The sequence below is a fragment of the Anarrhichthys ocellatus genome, unplaced genomic scaffold, assembly GCF_004355925.1.
Source record: "Anarrhichthys ocellatus isolate YVR2014 unplaced genomic scaffold, GSC_Weel_1.0 scaffold7, whole genome shotgun sequence".
Classification (NCBI taxonomy): domain Eukaryota; kingdom Metazoa; phylum Chordata; class Actinopteri; order Perciformes; family Anarhichadidae; genus Anarrhichthys; species Anarrhichthys ocellatus.
The window spans coordinates 13,263,858-13,285,287 of record NW_022280037.1 but is presented as its reverse complement, the minus strand read 5'-3'; the positions used below and the strand labels follow the sequence as shown (position 1 = coordinate 13,285,287).

Genomic DNA, 21,430 nt, shown 5'->3' with positions numbered 1-21,430 from the left:
GTGATGCTGCGACAGTTTGACATCGACATCAGAGACCCTGTTGATCCTGCAGAATCAGGGTGTTTTTTAAATTCTCAAATCCACCGCAAGGCGTCGAGAGGAGGTGACATCCTGGCAAAACCAACAAAACAAATCCCACAAGTACCTCAAAGGTTGTTTTTTTGTGAGGGAAAATGTCAGCAGCTTTCCTTTCTGGTGATTTTTTGAACAAACAGAAGGTGACCACACGTTGTAACATGAACCCACGTTGCATTTCCCAGCTTTGAAAAGAGGCAGTAAAGGTTCTGGAGTGTCAGCCGTTGTCGTCCAGGTTGTACAGAAGGACCCGGTGGTTGGGCGTGAGGCCGGGGCAGGTACCCAGACTGTACAGGCAGCCGGCGGACGGGTAACAGGGCACCAGCCGGTAATGTTGCAGCTCCTCCAGGCCGAACGCCGGAGAGCAGCAGTCCATCACCAGCACCTTCACCCTCTTCCTGTCTGGGTACAGAAGATCCTCCTCCTCCTCTTCTTCTTCCTCCTCTTCTTCTTCTACTTCTTCCTCCTCCTCCTCCTCCTCTTCGGCCTCCAGCTCCTCCTCCTCATGGTGGATCTTCCTCAGCAGGTTGTTGATGAGGACGGAGCGCCGCAGGTAGGCCTCGGGGTCCTCCAGGAACCTCAGCTTCTCCAGGGACAGCTTCAGGATGCAGCTCCGGTCCTCCTGCAGTATCAGGTGCTGCAGACGACAAACAGGAGCATCACTTTGACTTTTTTAGCAATGTTATCACGAGTGGTTTAGAAGGAGGACATCAGGGAGGACAACATTGGTAGCTTATCCTGCAGAATAAAGTCTCAGCAGTTAAAACATTGATGTGATTCATATAATTTTTCTTGTTAAGATATCAGCAGATAATCAGAAAAAGCAGACATAAGAATTTAACAAATTTTATAAAAACATCCAATGTTTTAGGATGTAAATTATGCTTATCTCAACAGGAAACAACTAAAAGGAGACATGGAAAGACGCACGCACGCACGCACGCACGCTTAAACATGATGAAGGCCATATAGCTGAGAATAAAAACAAGAAGTTTTGCCTTTCAGTTTTTTGACATTGTCCTTAAATTGTGAGGAAAAATCCAACAAAGCAAGTTCCTTCTCAACTCGCCTTCTCAATGCAGGTTCATTTTTCAGCTTTTCTGGACATTATCAGAGTCAAAATTGACATTCACATCATTAACAAAGAAATGCACTGTGTATAATAACTTCAAATATTTGAGTTAATTAAGAAGATTTAGTCTGTTTTTGCTTCACTTTTCTAGTTTGTTTGTAGTTAGAGGGTCCCAGGAAATATTTGCAGACCAGTTACCTCAATAAGCTTCTTTTTTTTCTTTCTAGAAACCCTTCATAGTTTCGCCTTCTTTTTTTTGCGGTTTATTTACAGAGATGTTCTTTCTTTTTATCAGACATAACAATGACATAAACTATCATCTCAAGGTACAAATGTGTGGTTTCACCCTCTGTTGAGACTTTCTCTCGCGTCTCATTAAGTTTTCATTCATTTGGAAGGAGAATTTTAGAGGAAAACACTTAGATTTGGATCTGCATAGAAGAGGAGAACGCGCGTTAAAGAGTGTGATTGAGTCTTTTGTGTGCAGCGATTTAAAAGCCGAAGGACAAACATGTAAAGAGTGAAATTAATGTAATGAGAAACCACCACCGCTGGAGGAGATGGTGAAGAAATAATGACAACACACGGAAATATGTTAAGAAATCTATGCAATGCAAAGACCAAGAAACACTTGAGGGTCAGGGTTTCTCAACACGGAGCAAATCAAATTTTACGAAGATCAACTTGAATGTTGAAAAGAAAGACGAGAAGAAGTTCATACTTTTTGAAAATATCCATGTAGGCCTCCGTGTAAATCCTCCTCCTCCGCATATTTCCTCTTGAAGTAAGCAACTTTCGACGTTGTTGAATGGTTTGGTCTCTCTCACAGGGAAGGGGCTGCTGGAGGGAACAAAACTAAACATTAGACTACATGAATCCAACAGAGGGAATGCTGGGAAACAGCATTCCATTATTGAATAGTTGAGTTTCAAAACATTGACAGTGAGCTTGGAGAAAATTTCAGGGCACAAACAAAATCAAAGAGTATCATTCAGGTTTTACTTTCAGTTTTCTGGTAAATTCAAAGCTTCATCAGTACTTAATGTTTTATATATAAAGTCCATTTCACTTTCAATCAACTGAGACGCAATAAGCAAAATGATCCATGTGTTGAGCTGACATTTAAATTAAGCTTATCATGACCTTTTTAAAGCAAGTCAAATAATTAGAAGTCTGATTAAAAGAAGCTGTGAGGAACAATAATATCTCTATCAAAATGTTGTATTTAAAAATATTTTCTGTTATATATTTCACCTCCAAAACTTTGAAGACCTTTGTAACAGTAGTTTAACTACTGTATTCGTAAATAAAGTCTTCTGAGCAATTAAGCACAAAAAACAGCTAACAATGAGACACCAAAGTGTGGTTTACATTTTGTCATTTTCAAGTGCCTTCATTATTTCAAGTGTTATTGTCTTCTACTGAGAAATAAACTAACCTTGAGTTAAGATTTTTATGTGAAACAACATTTTGACCATTTGACACTAAAATGCAGGGAAACAAAGTTAATGACGTTTTCCTGGTTCACATTTAAAAACTGCTAATCCATAATAATCCTTCTCAAATGTGTCATTTAGTGACCTATCCACAAAGAGTCCCTGCAGCTCGATGCAGCTTTTTAGCATCTTTTCACGAAAAATAACTAAATCTGCACTTAGAGAGCTGTAGCGGAGCATTCAACAGCTAAAGAGACGGACGATTCAGGAGTTGGTGGAGACCAAAAACAGAGCTAAAAGGATTTCCGATTATGTTTCTCTGTGCCTACTGGATAAATAAGCAACGTATCCTCATATCTGATGAGAAGTTACTTCTCATTTTTGTGAGTTTTCAAGTCCAGCAACACTTTCAAAATAAAGTTCCATCTACACAGGAAACAACTCAGTTAGGTTTAGGCAACAAAACTACTTAGATTTAATAAAATATGGTGAAATACTGAGTTAGGTTTAGGAAAAGATTGTTGTTGTGGGTTAAAATAACTACAGAAGTGCCATTACTGAAATAAGCAAGTTGTGTGACAAAATAAATCAACGTTGACTTCTCATTTCACTTCTCTTGGCTGAAAGATTCATCTTTGTTGTCAAAAAACAGCTTGTTGCACTGCCTCCAAGTGGCCAAAGATATAAATGAATACAGGTTTAAGTCACAAAAGCGCCCCTAAATCACCCGTTTTCCTCCAAACTGTAAATGAAAGCGACCACGTGACATCGCCTCATGTGAAGCCGTTTGGGCTAAATGAGGTGACAGATGTGATTACCTGCTGCTGACGCTCCACAGCCGGCGCTCAGCTCTCTGAATCAGTGCGTCTGAGCTGATCTGAGCCTCCACATCGCCCTCAGACTCCTGCAGGGAGGAGACAGGTGAGGAGGAGGAGGAGGAGAAGGATGGAAGGAGAGACAGGACCACAACATCAGAGCATGAATGCAGAAACTAGCCGTGACTGTAATCTGTCAGGCTGGCAACCAAAATCACATTTGTGCGACCTGGATATATAAGTCTACTACTACCCTACTTACAATTTTATATTTTAACTTCTGACAAAAACACTGACATGTTTTGATGTAAAGTCTGAATCAGAGTTTACATGACTGCAGCTCTCTTTGTAAAGGTTCATCTCATCATCGCCTTTACACCTGTCAGCAGGTAAAAAAGTAAAAAATAAAAGATGAAATAAAATAAAAATAAATGTCAATGAAATTATGTATCAATAATGAAAATAAAGGTGAAAAAATAAATAGAAATGTATTAAAAACAACGAAAAGGGAACAACATAACGTGTTGAAGATGTATTTGTAAAGTGATGTAAATGAACCTCTGTATTTTATTCTGACATATTTCCACATTAAAAGTATACTCACAAACTGTAAGTGCAGAGCTGAATGATGTCCTGATTTGCCCTCTTTAATGTTTATCATATCTTTGCATAATATTTATAGAGCTGTCTTTTCAGAAAATCTGCCGTCCTTGAAAGCTCATTGAAATTCAAGAAAGAGGAGGAGGAGAGATAAGAGGGCGGTGTGTGTGTGTGTGTGTGTGTGTGTGTGTGTGTCTGTGTGTGTGTGTGTGCGTGTTATTCTAAATGCCACAAATCAATCATAAACACAGTGGGAAGCTTTATCGTTGCGAAACATTCACGCCGGCTCTCCTGAAACTGCTGCAGTGACTCACACTGTTTTTTTTAAACATCCAACTGCAGCCCGAATATTTAATCTGTGGGAGAATGATGCATGATGATGGAAACGAGAGAGAGAGAGAGGCTGCGTGGGAAGTGTGTGTGTGTGTGTGTGGATGCAACACTTGCTATACGATCTTTTTACAGCAAATGCTTCCACTAAAGTGTGTGTGCACAGAACGACATGTTTTCTCCCTTAAAACCACATTTATCTTCATTAAGATTGGTGTAAAATGTGCATAAACTAAGTAAAGTAACAGGACTTTCACTATTACCAAATATCAACTTCCCCGCCCTGTTTTGAGCATTGTTCATCAAATACATTATTTTACTATATTATATTATTAGGATTATGAGGATGATTTGATCAACACGTAATCCTTCACTTTATCAGAAAAAATCAAGACAATCTGATTTGGAGAACAGAGATGTTCATTATATATATTTTTTAATGTTTTTAATTTTAGATAAATATTGTTTAAAAAATATAATATTTTTTCTCCATGTGCACTTTATTTTATCTAATAATTTAATTTATTCTTAGTGTTTTTATATATGTTTTATTCTTTCCTCACCTTTGCCTCCATGTTTGAAAGGTGCTGCACAAATAAACTTGCCTCTAATCTCAGTTTAGAAACGAGTACAGCTGCTGTTTTAAAATGCACCACCGTTTAAATCCACCAACAAAAAAAAAATGTCCGTCAAAGCTTCTTACCTTTAAATAATTCCGTTCAGCAGCAGCAGGTCAGTAAAATCCTGCAGGTAAAGTCCTCCGCTCCTCGGCGCCACATCTACCGTCCTCACACCGACTCAGCGACACTCCAGCTCGGCCTGAAGTCAGAGGCTCCCTCGGCTCCTGCAGACAGACGGACGGACGGACGGACAGACAGACAGCTCCAGCTCCCTCCGGGGTGAGACGCTCGCTACTCTCCAGCCTCCTAAAATATCCCGTTCACGGCAACACGAGACAACACGCTCCGCTCTCCGCGCGCCCTCATTGGTCCTCGCGGAGGCAGATGTTTCTTGTTGCTAGGAGACAGAGTAAGCGCGGCGATGACCTCCAGCATCAATCCTCGTCTTCCTAGCATGTGTGTGTGTGTTTGTAGGTGTGTGTGTGCAAGTGTGCGTGTGCGTGTATGTGTGTGTATAAGTGTAGGTGTGTGTATAGGTGTGTGTGTTTGTGTGATTGTGTCTGTGAGAGAGTGTGTGTGTGTGTGTGCTGCTTTTTACCGACACAGAGCCACAGAGACAAATGTCCGCCTCCACAAGTCAAATATCTTCTGTTGTTTTGTTTGACACAAGGCACACCACTTCCAAAAAGTGATTAAACAGTTATTATTATTATTTTTATCCTAATACCCTGTTATGTTTGTTTTGTTTTCTATCAATTTTTTACATTTTTTAGCTTTATTTTTGTTAGAAATATCAAATATTTTTTTTCTGTTTGTTGAGTCCAGCGGTTCTCAAACTTGTAAATGTAACTAAAGCTGAATGGAATTAATTTATTGGCTTGTTTAGTTTTCCCAATATTGTTAATGACTAATAAAAAATAAATCAGTATTTCTTGTAAAAATTTAAATTATTTTATGGTTTGTTATGGGTTTCTTTTATCAGCTCTTTCATACATCTATAAAAATACTATTTATCAGACATTGTCCAGGACAAAAATAATTAAATGTCTGACAAACAAAAGTAAAACTACAGAATGTATTCCATAAGCAGCACATAAAGCAACTTTCACCCATTTTATACTTGAATCTATAAGGATTTAAACTTTCAACACCGTTATGAAGTTATATTCTTTATAATAATAATAATCTATAATAACCTTATTTTTGGAGATTTTTAATTAAAACACAATGCCACCAAGCTGATATTGTATCGTGCTGAAATACTCGTAATCTTATTGTAAATATTGTTGGATAGTAGTGATATATTGGATACATTTGACTATTTCTTGGCTATTAAATGTCCTTGAACAGTAAATTTGGAGAATAAATTGTAGATTATAAAGTGACCCATTGACAGATCGTTTAAATCAGGAACATAAAACAGCTTCTGGTGTCATGTTTAAAATATTTGAGAGAGAAAAATAAAGAATAATTTTATTTTTGAGAAAGAATAACGGTGAACTGAACACTTGATACTATTCAGCTAATAAACAGCAACATAAATACGCTGCATGTTTGTCGGCTAAATCTGCTGCCAAAGATGAAACTTTCCCCCAAAAAACCCTAATCTGTAATCCACTGTGTGTGATTTCCTGAGTGAAACTGGAAATCTCTACTACCAATCAGAGCGGGATGAACTTGTTGTTGTTGTTAACTGGTGGTTAGAAAAGCCTCGTTCTCAGAATTAAGACATCTGAGCAGGACGGAGACCCAAGAAACCAGATGGCGGACAGACGTTCCCACAGCGGGGTCTTCTGGGTTTTAATGGCAACGACAACACTTGGTACAAAAAGTGCTTTCTGGGTGCGGCGACGGCTCAGCATGCACGACCCAGATCAGACCAGACCAGACCAGACCAGGACTACAGGTCTACAGTCTAGTCTCCACAGGAAGGTTCCACTTTGGATGTCAATGAACATCTAAGACCATAACAAGACTTTCAGAAAATGAAAAGGGGACTGTGTTCTACTTAAAAAAAATAGATATTATATTTAATTGTATTATAAAAAAAATAACTCAATTTATCTTGTTTTTGTTGACAGTGGATTAAAAAGTCCTGATTTTGGTTGAACATTATAACCACTTATCTTTAATTTCTAGTTTTAAAAGAAAAATTACAAAAAATACTCAAGACTGACCGTAAATAGTCTTCTGAATATGCTTTGAATTTTATTTTTAAAATACGTTTGATGTATATCTAAAAGAATAATCTACATTTAAGGAAATGCTTATTTGCTCTCTTGCAGAGAGTTAGATGAGAAGGTCGACATTATTCCCACTTGTGTGCGGTGAGTACCGAACCAGAACCAGGATGTGATTAGCCTAGCTTAGCATAAATACTGGCAGCAGGGATAAACAGCTAGCCTGGCTCTTCTAACACCTCTAGAGTTCACGAATTATTAACTCGTCTTGTATGTTTAAATCCGTACAAAAACAGAACTGTTAAGAAGATGGTGTGTGGTTTTTACGAGGAGTTACTTGTGGCAAATCTTTATTAAACAAACCAGATAAAAATGGTTAATTAGTGAACTTTAGAGGGATTGATAGGTTTGAATATTAGACAGATCTGTTTCCCTCTGCTTCCAGTCTTTATACTAAGCTAATGATGCACTGACTCCAGTTCTGCCCTTGTGACAAGAAAGCAAATAAGCGTATTTCACAAAAACTATTCCTATAAACATCGTATTAAAAAATAACTTTTAACAAGTTTAATTCTTTGTTTGCTATGGCGTCTCCCTTGACTTTGGTCTTTGTTCTGACCTGTTGTGGACTTGAACCTGACTGAATCTGGTCTGACTTGGACCTGAACCTCAGTCCTGGTCCAGGCCTTGACTTCAGGGCCTGCAGCCACCTTCCATGCATGCAGACCTACAGCAGCATTCACAGGGAACAACAAGAAGGCTTCATGCAAATTTAGATCATCTGTTTGTTTTAGTTTTTTTCTTCGTGGTGGATATGTGTCATCTTAAAAATGTTACAGGCACTTCTTCATCAGAGTATTACGACGGCATCACATCGGCAGCACAATCTGATCGATCTGTAAATACAACCTGGGATCTCAAACTGAGCATGCAGACGTGTCAATACAAATAGAACATTAACCATTTACTGTTTTATAAAATATATAATAGATATTATAGATTCTGTACAACAACTCGACATGCATAAAATATATCAATCTGTGCAGTAAATTCATGTCACTATTCACACTCACATGTATGAAGCCTGTAGAATAGGAGTGCTGGTATCAACATGTAATAGTAGTTCATTTAGACCAGCGTTTAGGTGACTTATTGGCAATAAATACTACCAATACCTAGAATACCGTTTTGTAATATGCTGGAAAAAAAACATGTGTTGGCAGTTTGTTGTGCTACAATATGACATTTACTGTCTGTGCTTTTGCTATTTCACAAAACAATTATTTAAATTAATTTGTATGACGCAATACATTAAAAGACACATTACCTAAACACAGCAAAACTGCCTTGGAGTTTATTAATTTTAAAATACAAAAAGTTAGGTATTCTGCTAGCTAGCTAGCTAGCTAACTGATCAAATTTAATTGCAAATTAAACTACTGACCGTTAGCTTAACCCTTTAACCAAACAGTTATTGTCAAATCACAGCTTAGCAGCTTAGGTCTGACTAGCTTTGGTGATTTAAACATTGCACTCTGAAGTATTTTCTCTCATTTCCAAAACTAAAAACAAGAAGAAAACTGTAAGGGATTAAAGCGAGACGCTAACGTTAGCAGGCCCGCTAACTAGCGTAATACCTACAGTAGTAACCTAGCGACACTTTTAACATGAACATCTATCCTGCTCCTAATGTGGTTTGAGGACAGTTTACTCACAATCCACAAAGGAGTTTATTGTATAAATGATTTTGTTTGATAAATGAAGAGAAAATCCAAGCTTTGTTGAAAGAGCTAAAAACATGTATTTCTATGAAGTAGTCTGGTATTGTAACTTGCTATGGCTAACTAGCTAACAATGTTAGTTTCTTTAAGCTAGCTTTAGCCTTTAGAGCTAAATTAGCATGATATCATGTATGCAGCCAATGCATATTTAAGATGCTGCATTGGCAGGTAATACGAGTCAGATAGAGATGTTTCCAACAATTTACAGAGCTAATATCAATTAGCTGCCATTCAAATGATTTATTATTAATTTTGAGGGGTAAAACTGTTGCTGTAACAATAACTGAAGGAGGGCCAATTGTTTTAGCAGCACATACAGCGGTTAAATACCCATTTACTGTAAAAAGAGAAATAGCCACTAAGAAAAACAAGCTAACGAAACAGAAGCTAATTGTAGTAAACTTCTGTTTTTTTTGCCCAAACGTAGGTTAAACTCAAAATCCCATTATTCTGGGAAAGTGTTTATTGAAAAGTGTTATTTGAAAAGTGTTTATAAACAAAAAAGAATTCAAATTAAACAAAAATAAAAACCATCCAGCCTTTGCAGCACTCCTATTCTCCCCCCGATGCTTCATCTATACCTGAAGTATTCTTCATCATCACAGATATTTCCAGTTCAAACACAAGACAGTCAACATTTTACAGCTCGTTTCCTGCATTAAACAGATATAGAATGCGTCCATTGAATTGTGCTCCTCCACGTCTCATTCATCTTTGAATATAAAGACCTTTGTTTTCAGACTTTACTCCTCTGAATAAAATAAGTAAATCATTGTGTTCTCATCGTGACGGACAGGTTCTTCTCATGTGGTGGGTCAGTTGTGTTAATCTGTGACATTTTGTTTGTCAAACGTCTGCTTCACAAACACGTCAGTTAAAACTATGAAAGGTAAAGTTTGTTGGAGTCATGTGCTTCACGAGGTTTCGGGTTTATCATCAACATTTGAATCTTCAGAAACAGTCTTCACTTATAAACATTGTATGTGGTTGTTCACATACTTTGTTTTGTGCATTTATCTTCTTCCATCTCGTACATACAGCAATAGTTTAATGTTAATGCTTAACATACTTTGTGGGCTTTTTGTGAACATTGTGTTCATGGCACCAAAAAATAGGGGGTTTCTTTTGTGAGTATATATATTGTTGTGCTTCACTTTCTAAAAGTCATTTACAGACCATCTTTTTTTTGCAGGTTTTTTCAAAGCGAGCTGCAGTTCTTCGTTTTCTAAAGAGAGCTTTGTTGTCACCTGCCTGAAGAAAACAAACGCTCAAATAAACCAGCCCCCCCGAGGGGTTTGGAGCTACAGTATCTGTCAACACAAACAAATATAATCCCCTGCATTATCAGCAGCACTGTACGATTCCACAGCAATACAACTACCAATTACCACAGAGCAAGTGAGCGTGGGGGGGGGGGGGGGGTAAAGAACACACACACTTCCAGGGTAATTCATCGCATGTTATCATCAACAGCTGCAGCGATATATTTAAAGCCTCTTTTCAGCTCAGCGTCGACGGGTCGTTGAGATGAGCTTTGCCTCAGTGAAGGAGGTCGCTGGTTAAGAGTCTCCAGCTGCCGGTCGCTTCCTGCCTCCTGTAGTAGCACACAAGTCGGGGGGAGAATATGAATGAGTGCTGCTGAACATGAATGAGACGCCTTCCTGCTCCCACTTAAAAAAACAAACAACATCTTCACTTCTACTCTCGTGTTTGTTTCAGTATTTTCAGGATGAGGTTTCCATCCACATGAAGCGCAAATCTTCACCAAATCTTTAGAAAATTTGCTTAAAGAAAATGCAAATTAATGCATGTTTCCATAGAATATTACTTCATCGAGAGAAGCGGAGAACCATTAAACTATTGCAGAAGACGAGATGACGTCATTAAAAGAGCTCCAGTCAAAGCTACTAAAAGTAGAAAAACATGTTGGAAATATGAGCTTGCTGTTCGTTTTATGTGTTAACGTGAAGAAAGTTAGTTTGTTAATTGAAGCCCAAATTCGAGCTGTGGAGGTGAAAATAAAATGAGGATATGTCAGTGATTTAATGTCTGATACAAGTTACGTTGAATTATTGACTTATTGATTATTATTGTTTAATTGTTTTGTTTGTGTTTTCTAAAGTGGACGTGACCATTATATTCTCAGTTTTACATTTTCAGGACGTTTGCTTCTTTGCGTTTCCTGTCTGCATTCGTTCAGAAATCTTCATTGATTTGCCAAACAGTAAAAGAACAGCAAGCTTCAGAAATAACAAGTCACACACCCACACGCACACGCACACACACACACCCCTCTAATTTGTGTGTACTTTCTAACACAGCATTTCACTACAAAAACTAAACTGCAGCTCCCTCATCTCCCAGCTGAGCTGCTTTAACAAAAACAAAAAGCTATAAATGTGGGACACATTCTCAGCTCCTTTTGGAGGCCGACGGATCTTCTGCAAAGAAGGAAGAAACCTTCAAATCCATAAAGGTTTTACCACGACAAAATAAATACTTGTCGTGGAACCTCGCTGAAGGCTTTTCTTCTATTCATTTCTTTATGACTTCAAATCTTGTTTCGGCCTCCGGAAGCGGGTGAATTTGTTCCTCTCGTCGACAGCAAAACAACCAGCTTTGTTAGATGCGACGACGGTGGAGTGTTGCTCTGAGAAGTCCTTCAATCCATCGCCCCTCTGAAGCCACATGCAGCATCCGGTGCGCCGATCAAAACCATTCCCCCAACGTAAAAAGAATAAACTCCCTTTCCTCTTACAAAACCCTAAATGTGGGTGGCGTTACGCCTCCAGCAGGACGTGCCAGCGGCAGACCTGCTGTCCTCGGCTCTCCTTCATGTCCTGCCAGTGGAGCTGCTCCTCCTCGCCGCTGCTGTTCTGGCCCAGAGCGATCCAACCCACCATCTCCTTGCGCTTCATGCTGCGGCGGTTGTAGATGGAGACCAGCAGCGTGACGTCCGACAGCTGGAACAGCGCCACCTGGAAGATGAAGGTCTCCTTGTAGACAGGGTTGGGCTGGCCGCGACGCACCGACGTCTTACAGCGAGAGATCTCCTGACCGACCGAGTTCAGCAGGGTCAGACGGCCGTAGGTGTCTGGAGTGGAGGAAGAGGGAGATATACTAACGTGAAGCTCTTTCTGTCATGTTAGCATCTAATATAAACTTTTCCCCAACTTGTGTATATAAGAATAACCTTTATCGATTAACTTCGAAACACATATCTCTGTGTGTTAGAGTTTAGAGGTGTTAGTGGTTCTCAACCTTTTTTCCTTGTAGCCCCTCTTACTCGTATCTAACAACAACAAAAATACAACCGAGAACAAAATCCTCAATTTGAATAAAGCGAATTATTGCTGTTATTAAATAAACTTTCTTTCATCTTGTCTTGATTCTGTTGGTCCATGTGGACCAAAATTGGTAGTGTCACCGAGTACCAGGGTCCCTTTAGAAAACCTCTCATTCTACTGCAGCAGGGTCTGACAGTCTGCCCCTCTCAGTCCGGATTCGAGTCTGAAACAATCCTGTAATCTAATTCTCCACATAGTAAAATACTAATATTGCGCACAAACACTGGGTTTAATTGTTGACCGAGAACAAATAAAATGTATTTTAAATAGTTTTATACACAGACTTTGGTATAAACTATCCAGTATGTGTGTGATCATGATTTAAGTTATAAGATAGCAGACCTGGTGGTCTGTTGATGGCCAGGTTCCTGAAGTGGCTTCCTTTGATGAGCTCCACTGACATGCGTCCCGTGGTGGCGTTGTAGGTGAGGCCCACCAGCAGCTCGGGGACACCACCGTGGGTCAGAGACTGAGTGGACGAGGCGCTGTCGCTCTGAGACACAGCGGACAGACTCATCTGGGAGTCCAAGCTCTGGCAGAGACAAACACAGTGAGCAGCAGTGAAAAAGAAGAAGAAGCGGACATCGACACAAACCTGCAGCACAAAGACCCACAAAAAAATGCACCACCTCACCTTGAGGTTACTGCGAGGCTCCAGGACCAGCGTGGTCTCCATCGTCCCTCCGTCCGGGTCCAGCCCGCCTAAACGCAGCACCTTCTCGCCCATCATCCTCTCGCGGGACATCCGGGACGCCCCGAGCGCGTACAGCCTGAACCTGACGGCCAACATCTGCAGCTCCGACGGCTCCACGCGCGAGAAGCGAAACGTCTCGTTGAACTGCGGCAGCGAGCCCTTCTGCACCAACGTCTTGTGGCGCTGTTTCTTGGCGGGCAGCAGGACCATGTGCACCTGCCAGGAGTCCATGCCGCTGCGGGCCTTGTCGGGGATGTCCCGCGCCGCGATCACCGAGACCAGCAGCTTCTCTGTGTCGGGGCGGTACTCCAAAGAGAGGACCAGGTCTCCACATGTGGAGATGGGGGGGCGAAGGGAAGAGGTCGCCGACTGAGACGAGACCTCGTCCTGGGGAGGCTCCTCTTGCTGAGAAGGGGAAATAAAACACATCAAGCTTATTTATAAGTGTATTTGTAATTGTTAATAAGTTTTGTATTTCTTTTGCTCATTATTTTTGTTTGTTTTGTTGCTCCATACTGGTGCAACAGTAACATTTCTCTCTTAAGGACTCAATACATGAATAAATAAATTAATAAATAATGCAGATTTCTGCACCACAATCAAGAAAAAACACTTGATTCTGTAAAAAATATTGAAAATTGTTAATGTGATTTTAAATTCTCGCATTTTAACAAACTTAATCATAGATCACATTTTTTCGTATGATTATTTACATTATACATTTATATATATACATTTATACATTTATATATATATATAGTGTAGTTTACATACTTCTTATTTATTTTTTATATATTCATTGTTGTATGAACAATGTATATTGTAATATAATGGACACATTTTCTATACTTATTTCTATTTTTCTTATAATTTTTCTATGTTATATATACAGACAAAGTAAAAATAAAGACAAAGTAAAAATAAAGACAAAGTAAAAATAAACCATTTGTCAAAAGCTTGTCTCAAATGTTCAGAGACAGAAACTGAGTCCTCCTCCTCCTCCTCCTCCTCCTCCTCCTCAAACACAACATCGCTTGCGTCGCGTGTTGACAGAGCCGTGCTGAGTTTCGGCATCGACATGGCAACCTCAGAGAGAGATAAGATAATCACGGAACCGCCGCTCGAGTCTGTTGAACGTGCAGGTCAGGAGGTCAGAATTCATGTTTACTACTTCTTCCTCTGCAGGCTGTAGAAGAAGTACGAGGCACCACTATGAAGTAAACAGTGATGGAAGAAATACCACAGTCTGAAGCCACGTTTAAGTATTACAGATGTAGTATTACATGTGATTCTGCAGCTGATCTTTAGAGTAGAGCTACTACTTCCAGTACTTAAATAGTAGTGCTTGTAGTGTTACTGGTAGTAGTATGTAGATATTACAGATATTGTGATATAAGAAGTTAAGTATTTAACATGAAGTGTACTTGCAGTATTTGATTTATAGATTTATTTTTTGCAAAAGATGTCAGTTATTCCAAAGATTCAAAGTATACTAATGATATTTAATACCCCTCCAGCATATTGAGTTTTGTATGTCGTCGTGTATGTTTTAACTTTGAAAAAAATATAAGTAACGATATGGCTGAATATGCGTTTTTTTTACTGACTGCCAACGTTAGCAGCGTTTGCATTCGTGTTCGTACTGATATTAGCGCTACTCGTTGAGATAGTAGTATTATCAGCAGCAGCAGAGCTAGCTTTAGCATTGGCAACGGCAGCGCTGTTATACAACCGTATAAATAAACTGCTACCACGGCTCTCTGCAGCTCCACGGATCCAAAACTCATCCGCTATTTATGAAGCGTTTCTAGATGTCAGTGTCACCCTGTTTGTGTGTGTATATGTGTGTTTGTTTGTGTGTGTGTGTGTGTGTGTGTGGGAGGTGTTTGCTGCACAGATTGCTCCCAATTTCAAAGTGTGATTCGGTGACTGAGAGGTTGTTAGATTCTACATTCCCACTCTCCTATATGAACCAACACACACAGAAATACACGTCAAGTAGATGTATGCCCGTATTTATGCACGCACGCACACACACACACACACACACACACACGGTGATTAGTATTCATGAGCTTCTGTTTGTTAGCCGGGTTAGGGTGGCGTGGAGAGCGAGAGGAAATATCAACTCTTCATACGAAACCTCGAGGCCTCAGTGAGCCGTGTTTGGTTTGTTTCTTCCAAAATGAACCTGAGAGGATAACATGGCAGAGTGATAATCCTCTCACAGCTGAGTGAGGATGATGAGGATGATGAGGATGATGATACCTTTGTCAAGCATGATGGGTAACAGCAGGGCTGCGGTCAGCTCACTGACCCCGTTAGGTAATTCCTGCCACGGTTATTTATTTATTTTTGGGGGGCGGAGAAATTGTGAAATGTTGTTGAGGTTTTCTAAAGATTTGTCTTTTAGATTGTAAAGTCTCAGTTTGTGAATAAAAATAGAAATAAAATCACTACAAATTGCTTCTTAAAGGCCCTGAAAAAGAGTCCTTTCGATCCCCTTGTTCGTGGTCGTACTGGTGTAAGCGATGGGGTGCAACATAAACACACTCCTCACTGGTTTAAGTGGACAATTGCTGGTAGAAGTTAATATAATTTATATATAAATTACAATTTACAGTCATCTGTTTGTTGTTGCCGATGAGATTAGCTTCGACTCAGACCTTTGAATAAATCTGCTAATTTCATCGATCGCTGTGAAAAAACATTCCAAGCTCCGAGGCTGAAATATGAAGCCAACACGGAAGTACGAAAAGCTGCAGTTCCTAGAATGGCCACTTGAGGCTGACGAGCAAGCCAAGATAACCGAGAAAATGATCTTCTATACTGACAAACATCATATGAGTAATTCATGGCACAGTTACATTACATTACAGTCATTTAGCAGACGCTTTTATCCAAAGCGACTTACAATTCAGAGTCTATCACATTTCTACACCGTAGGCACAACTACGGGAGCAATTTTGGGGTTAAGTGTCTTGCTCAAGGACACATCGACATGCGACTAGCAGAGCCGGAGCCGGGGTTGGAACCACCGACCCTCTGATTGAAAGACGGCCCTGCTATCCACTTAGCCACAATCGCTCAATCAATAGTGATCGGTTAGAGCAAAACAAAACAATATAACCGATAAATAAGGTAACAAGAACGTGATAACCTGAATGAATGAAAAATAAAGCATAGAAATGTAAAGTTTGATTATCAGGCAACAATGAGATGCTTCTGTCAATCAAATAAATCAGATTTCTACTCCTCTTAATTAACCAGATGATGTTGAACTTTGAGTTTTTCTCATTTTGTCTCAAATAGTTTTAGAATAGATTTAAACCAACTGTCACTTCTTTACACCTTAAAATATGAAGAGAAACTTAATTAGCAGCCACTCAAATCACTTATTTATCAACAGTATATTATAACTTCTTAACTACATCTACAATCATTCAAGGCTCCCAGTTATATTTTTTTACCTTTATTCGGCTGACGAAAGCTCTTTAAAAGCATATAAAGCTTCAAAAGGCAGTAAATTAATCTGAAAAAAACATCCTCCATTTTCCTCCCGTGTACTTCCCATGTGGTCTATTTTTATCTATTGAAGTTAATGGTTTTCTGATATTAGTCAGTCTGGTCTGGAGAGTTTTTCTTGCTGCAGTTCTTTTTAGAAAAGTAAAATTATACATTCTGCCTCCACGTGGCCGTGAGAGACAACGTGACCTAAACTCTGTCCCACGTCCACTTCAAACATACGAGAGGGAAGATTTGTTTGGATCCAGGTTTTTTAATTATACGTCTTTTTGGGGCGACAGTCAGAACAGACTGGAAACGTGGAGGTAGAACAAGAATAAAGACATGCAGCAGAGAATTTAATCTGGGACGTTATGCTCCTTAGAACACTTTTGTCTTATGAATTGCCGTTTCCATCTCTCTACCAGGTTCTGAAGAATGAAGCCGATACCGAAGTGTTCTCTCTAGTGTCCATCAGGGGGCGACTCCTCTGGTTGTATAGAAGTCTATGAGAAAATGACTCTACTTCTCTCTTGATTTATTACCTCAGTAAACATTGTAAACATGAGTTTATGGTCTCAATCTCTAGTTTCAAGTCTTCTTCAATACAGCATGATGTTCATTTAGTACATTATGGTCCATTTCGAGTCAAACAGACCATAAAGCAGGGTAAGCTTTAGGGCGGGGCTACACAGTGATTGACAGGTCTCTACCAGAGACGTATACGGCGTCTCTACGTCACTCCTCCTCAGTCCAGATATGGTCACTTCCTTTAATTTGTTGCAAAAAACAAGATGGAGACGGCTGAACTCAACTTTACAAACCAATGAGTGACGTCACGATGACTACGTCCACTTCTTATGTACAGTCTTTGCTCTCTACACTCTAAACTTTGATCCATTCATCATCTAAAGCACAAAACAGTTGGAGTGTCAAAGTGCCTGCAGTACCTCGGGGCTCCAGGCGGAGGAGCTGTCCATGACGTCCACGGCCGTCTCCATCTCCTCGCTGCCATCTGCGGCCTGCCGGTTTGTACTCGGGGCGGGACTCTCCCCGATACCCGATGCCTTGAGACCGGCGGTTTTGTCCAGAGAGACCGCCGACGCACTCTCGCTTTCCTCCAACGCGGCGGAGAGCGGGTCCTTGAAACCCCGCTGCTGGCTCTGAGCCTCCATTTCTGCAGGAAGAAGGCAACATGGGAGGAAAGTCAGCATTAGGCTCCTCTGGCGGTCGGCTTTACATCTGTGGGTGTGAGGACAGTCGTTTTGAGAAGGGTTGCAATTATACGCCCTGTTTTCATATCTAATAAGTTTAGTTAATCTAATTAGGTTTCCACACTTGCAAGTAATTAACTGCAGAATTGAATCAAATAAAATGTATAAATAACTAAAATTCGAATCAGTTTGATAAATGTGAACATCGTTCAACTATAACCTACAAAAAAAATATTTTGGGTCTCACAAGCTCCATGAACCTCGTTTTGTGAGTGTTGTGTGTTCCCGGAGGTGATGTTGTGTAATCCGTCACACCTTGGCCTTTTCCCGAGACAGAGACACTCGGAGAACAGGCCGTACCTCGGACCAATCAATAGCAGTTATCTCCAATTCACCATCATTAAGGTCGGTCTGACTGTTATATCAACGGCTGCACGGGGCGTCAACCATGGCAACGGGCTGAGGTGAGTCATCAGTGTGTGTGTGTGTGTGTGTGTGTGTGTTGAAGACGGGATTTAAATACCAGTTGAGACAGAGTGACCCCAACCGAACAATGTCACCAACAACCAGCTGCTCGTTTTAAAACAACTGGGACGATAATTAGTGTGATGCTATTTGGTTAGCAAGTTAGCTGCTAGCTACTAGCTCTGAGGAGAAGCTCCCGGGAAAGAAACCAAATTAATAAAGTCTCAATAAAGGGAAAAGTGATGGTGGAGTTCAAACTGCTGCAACTGATGATTATTTTCTTTCTGAATTTATCGTGTAGTTTAAGAAATATGAAAAACAAAGCGGAGTTAAAATTAACCTTTTTTACAACGAGGATACAAGGAAGAGAGGAGAGAAGAGAAGAAAAAGAAAGGAAATGAAAAGAGGAAACAAGGAAGAAAGGAGAGGAGGAAACATGGAAGAAAGGAGAGGAGGAAACATGGAAGAAAGGAGAGGAGGAAACATAGAAGAAAGGAGAGGAGGAAACATAGAAGAAAGGAGAGGAGGAAACATAGAAGAAAGGAGAGGAGGAAACATGGAAGAAAGGAGAGGAGGAAACAGAAGAAAGGAGAGGAGGAAATGTCAGCGTGTGAAAACATAAACCATCAGATTGCGACACGCTGCCTGATTCCGGTTTAAATAATAATCCAGATTATGTTTTGTTGGATGTTGAGATTATCATTAAACACAATTTTTTCGGAAGAACATTTTAGGAACCACATTACTTAACATTTTGGCAATCTATGTTTAATACTTAACTACAGAAAATGCTGATTATTTGATGACATTCAAGAAATGGTCTTTTTATAAATCTCAAGACACAAACAAATCGAGTATGACACTCAAGAAATTACATAAATAGTAAAAAATACAAATGTTTTTCAATCTTGTCGTCTGTCTGTTTTTTTCCAGTTTTTCATGATTACCTGAAATTGATCAAACAACAAAAAAAGCTAATTGAACAAAAGCGAGATCAGAATAAAAGTTTCCTGTTTGTTTCCTTCACAAACCAGCTGAGGACTAACGAGTGTCCTAATTGAAGCTGCAGCGGTGGATCTCACTGAGCCTCTCTGAGCTCTTTACAGCCTCTAATCTGCAGTAAATACGTTATTTTGGGGCCTTTTGGCTCATTGACACTGGGACGGATTAGTCGTGGATCTGTTGGTTTCTCTGCAGCTGAGAGAAGAAAACCAGGCCTGAAACATTCACTTTAAACATTGTTCTGAAGATCATCAGGTGTCCTTCTTCTACTTTTCTTAATTCTACACTGGAGACGCAGTCGTTTATTGTAAATTAAACCTTGTTTCAAATTTAACTTTAACAAAAGTCCTCTGATGAGTGGGAGCGAAAACTTTGAGGCAAACAATTTAATTTGTTTTGATTCCTTTTGGAAAAAAAGAAACAGTTGATTTCTGCTCCACTCAAATACACAAAATACTTCAAAACAAACAGAGATCACATCAGCCCATACTAACCTGTGATGCATAGTTATGTTATTGTCTTTTTACTGTTATGTCATTTATTTGCTTTGTTTTTGTTGTTAGTGCTTTTACCGTTTCTGTTTTTACCATGTAAAGTGCCTTTAAGTCAAGCGCTATTCAAAATATACGTTTTATTATTATATTATTATTAATAGAAGAGGAGTTGACAACAACTACATATGATAAAAAATATGATGCATAAAAACTAATTGTTTGAGAAACAACCAGACAACAATAAATACATTATATATTTATAGCATATAATTTAATATTTATTTAATATTTCATATTTCATATTCATACTTTAATCTAATATTTAATATGTATTTAATATTTATTTTTAATATTTATTTAATATTTAATATTTATTTAATATTTATAGTTTAATTTAATATTTATTTAATATTTATTTTTAATATTTATTTAATATTTAATATTTATTTAATATTTATAGTTTAATTTAATATTTATTTAATATTTTTTATTTATAATTTAATTCAGGTCCAGGTATTTTGAATACCGGACTAATCAATGTGAACGGTTGATTTACAGCATTCCAGTGATAGTTGATCTGTAAATGGACAGCAGGTCATAATTCTACTAGAACGTGTGCAGATGATGAACCTTCACAGTCCGACGGCTCGGTGCTGCCTTCCTCCTGGTCCGACAGTCGGCTGAATTTGTGGTGTCGGCCGAGCGACGTCTGCGTCTGCTGCTCGCTGATGTTCGCCGCCGTCGTCGAAATACGAAAACTCTGCGAACGCGACACCGAGATCTCGAACTGCTTCAGGACCTCTTCTTCACTGTCGGAGGAGCTGACGCCATCGTCATCTTCATCGTCACCGTAGCTGCTCACTGCCGGGAGACAAACACAGGGAAACACAGGGGGTGAGGAAGAGGAGGAGCTGGGAGAGGAGAGGAGAGGAAACAAGGAAGAAAGAGGAGGAGAGGAGAGGAGAGGGGAGGAGGAAACTAGGAAGAAAGAGGAGGAGAGGAGAGGAGGAAACAAGGAAGAAAGAGGAGAGGAGAGGAGGAAACAAGGAAGAAAGAGGAGGAGAGGAGGAAACAAGGAAGAAAGAGGAGGAGAGGAGAGGAGGAAACAATGAAGAAACAGGAGGAGAGGAGAGGAGAGGAAACATGGAAGAAAGAGGAGAGGAGAGGAGAGGGGAGGGGAGGACAAAACAAGGAAGAAAGAGGAGAAAATAGGAGAGGAGGAAACAAGGAAGAAAGAGGAGGTGAGGAGAGGAGGAAACAAGGAAGAAAGAGGAGAGGAGGGGAGGAAACATGGAAGAAAGAGGAGAGGAGAGGAGAGGGGAGGACAAAACAAGGAAGAAAGAGGAGGAGAAAATAGGAGAGGAGGAAACAAGGAAGAAAGAGGAGGAGAGGAGAGGAGGAAACAAGGAAGAAAGGAGAGGTGAGAGTAAAGGAATGAAAGCAGAGGAAACAAGGAAGAGAGTAGAGGAGAGGAGGAAACCAGAGTTTGTTTCAACCAAACGAAACAGGTTAGTTTTTAAAGTATTTTTGTCCTGAAACAGAGTTTCAAAACCTTTAGTTTATTTTCTCTGGTCAAAGTCAGAGGACGTGTTCTTAAACTTTTTCTCTTTGCTTTGGTGTTTTTCACACCTGCAGAGTGCACCTCATAGTTAAGTCAGATTGAGATCGGATCAGGTTCCCACCAGGAGGCAACCTCTGGTTCTGAAGAGTGAAGTCAAAGCTTCATGTGTTAAAGCTGCATTCTCTCTACTGTCCACCAGGGGGCGACTCCTCTGGTTGTATAGAAGTCTATGAGAAAATG

The 21,430-nt window shown here is 39.7% G+C and overlaps 1 protein-coding gene across 2 annotated transcripts in view; it reads right to left on the bottom strand.

The window, feature by feature from the left end:
- Positions 1-8,355: 8,355 nt before the first annotated feature.
- Positions 8,356-21,430, bottom strand: part of syt16 (synaptotagmin XVI) — a 32,877-nt gene continuing 19,802 nt past the window's right edge. For both annotated transcript variants that reach the window (XM_031847097.1, XM_031847099.1), the window contains exons 3-7: positions 20,260-20,490; positions 17,405-17,631; positions 12,891-13,355; positions 12,599-12,788; positions 8,356-12,003 (exon numbers count right to left, since the gene is read on the bottom strand). In XM_031847097.1, the coding sequence (XP_031702957.1) occupies positions 11,690-12,003; positions 12,599-12,788; positions 12,891-13,355; positions 17,405-17,631; positions 20,260-20,490 (1,427 nt within the window). In that variant the 3' untranslated portion in view covers positions 8,356-11,689. The remainder of the gene's footprint in view (positions 12,004-12,598; positions 12,789-12,890; positions 13,356-17,404; positions 17,632-20,259; positions 20,491-21,430) is intronic.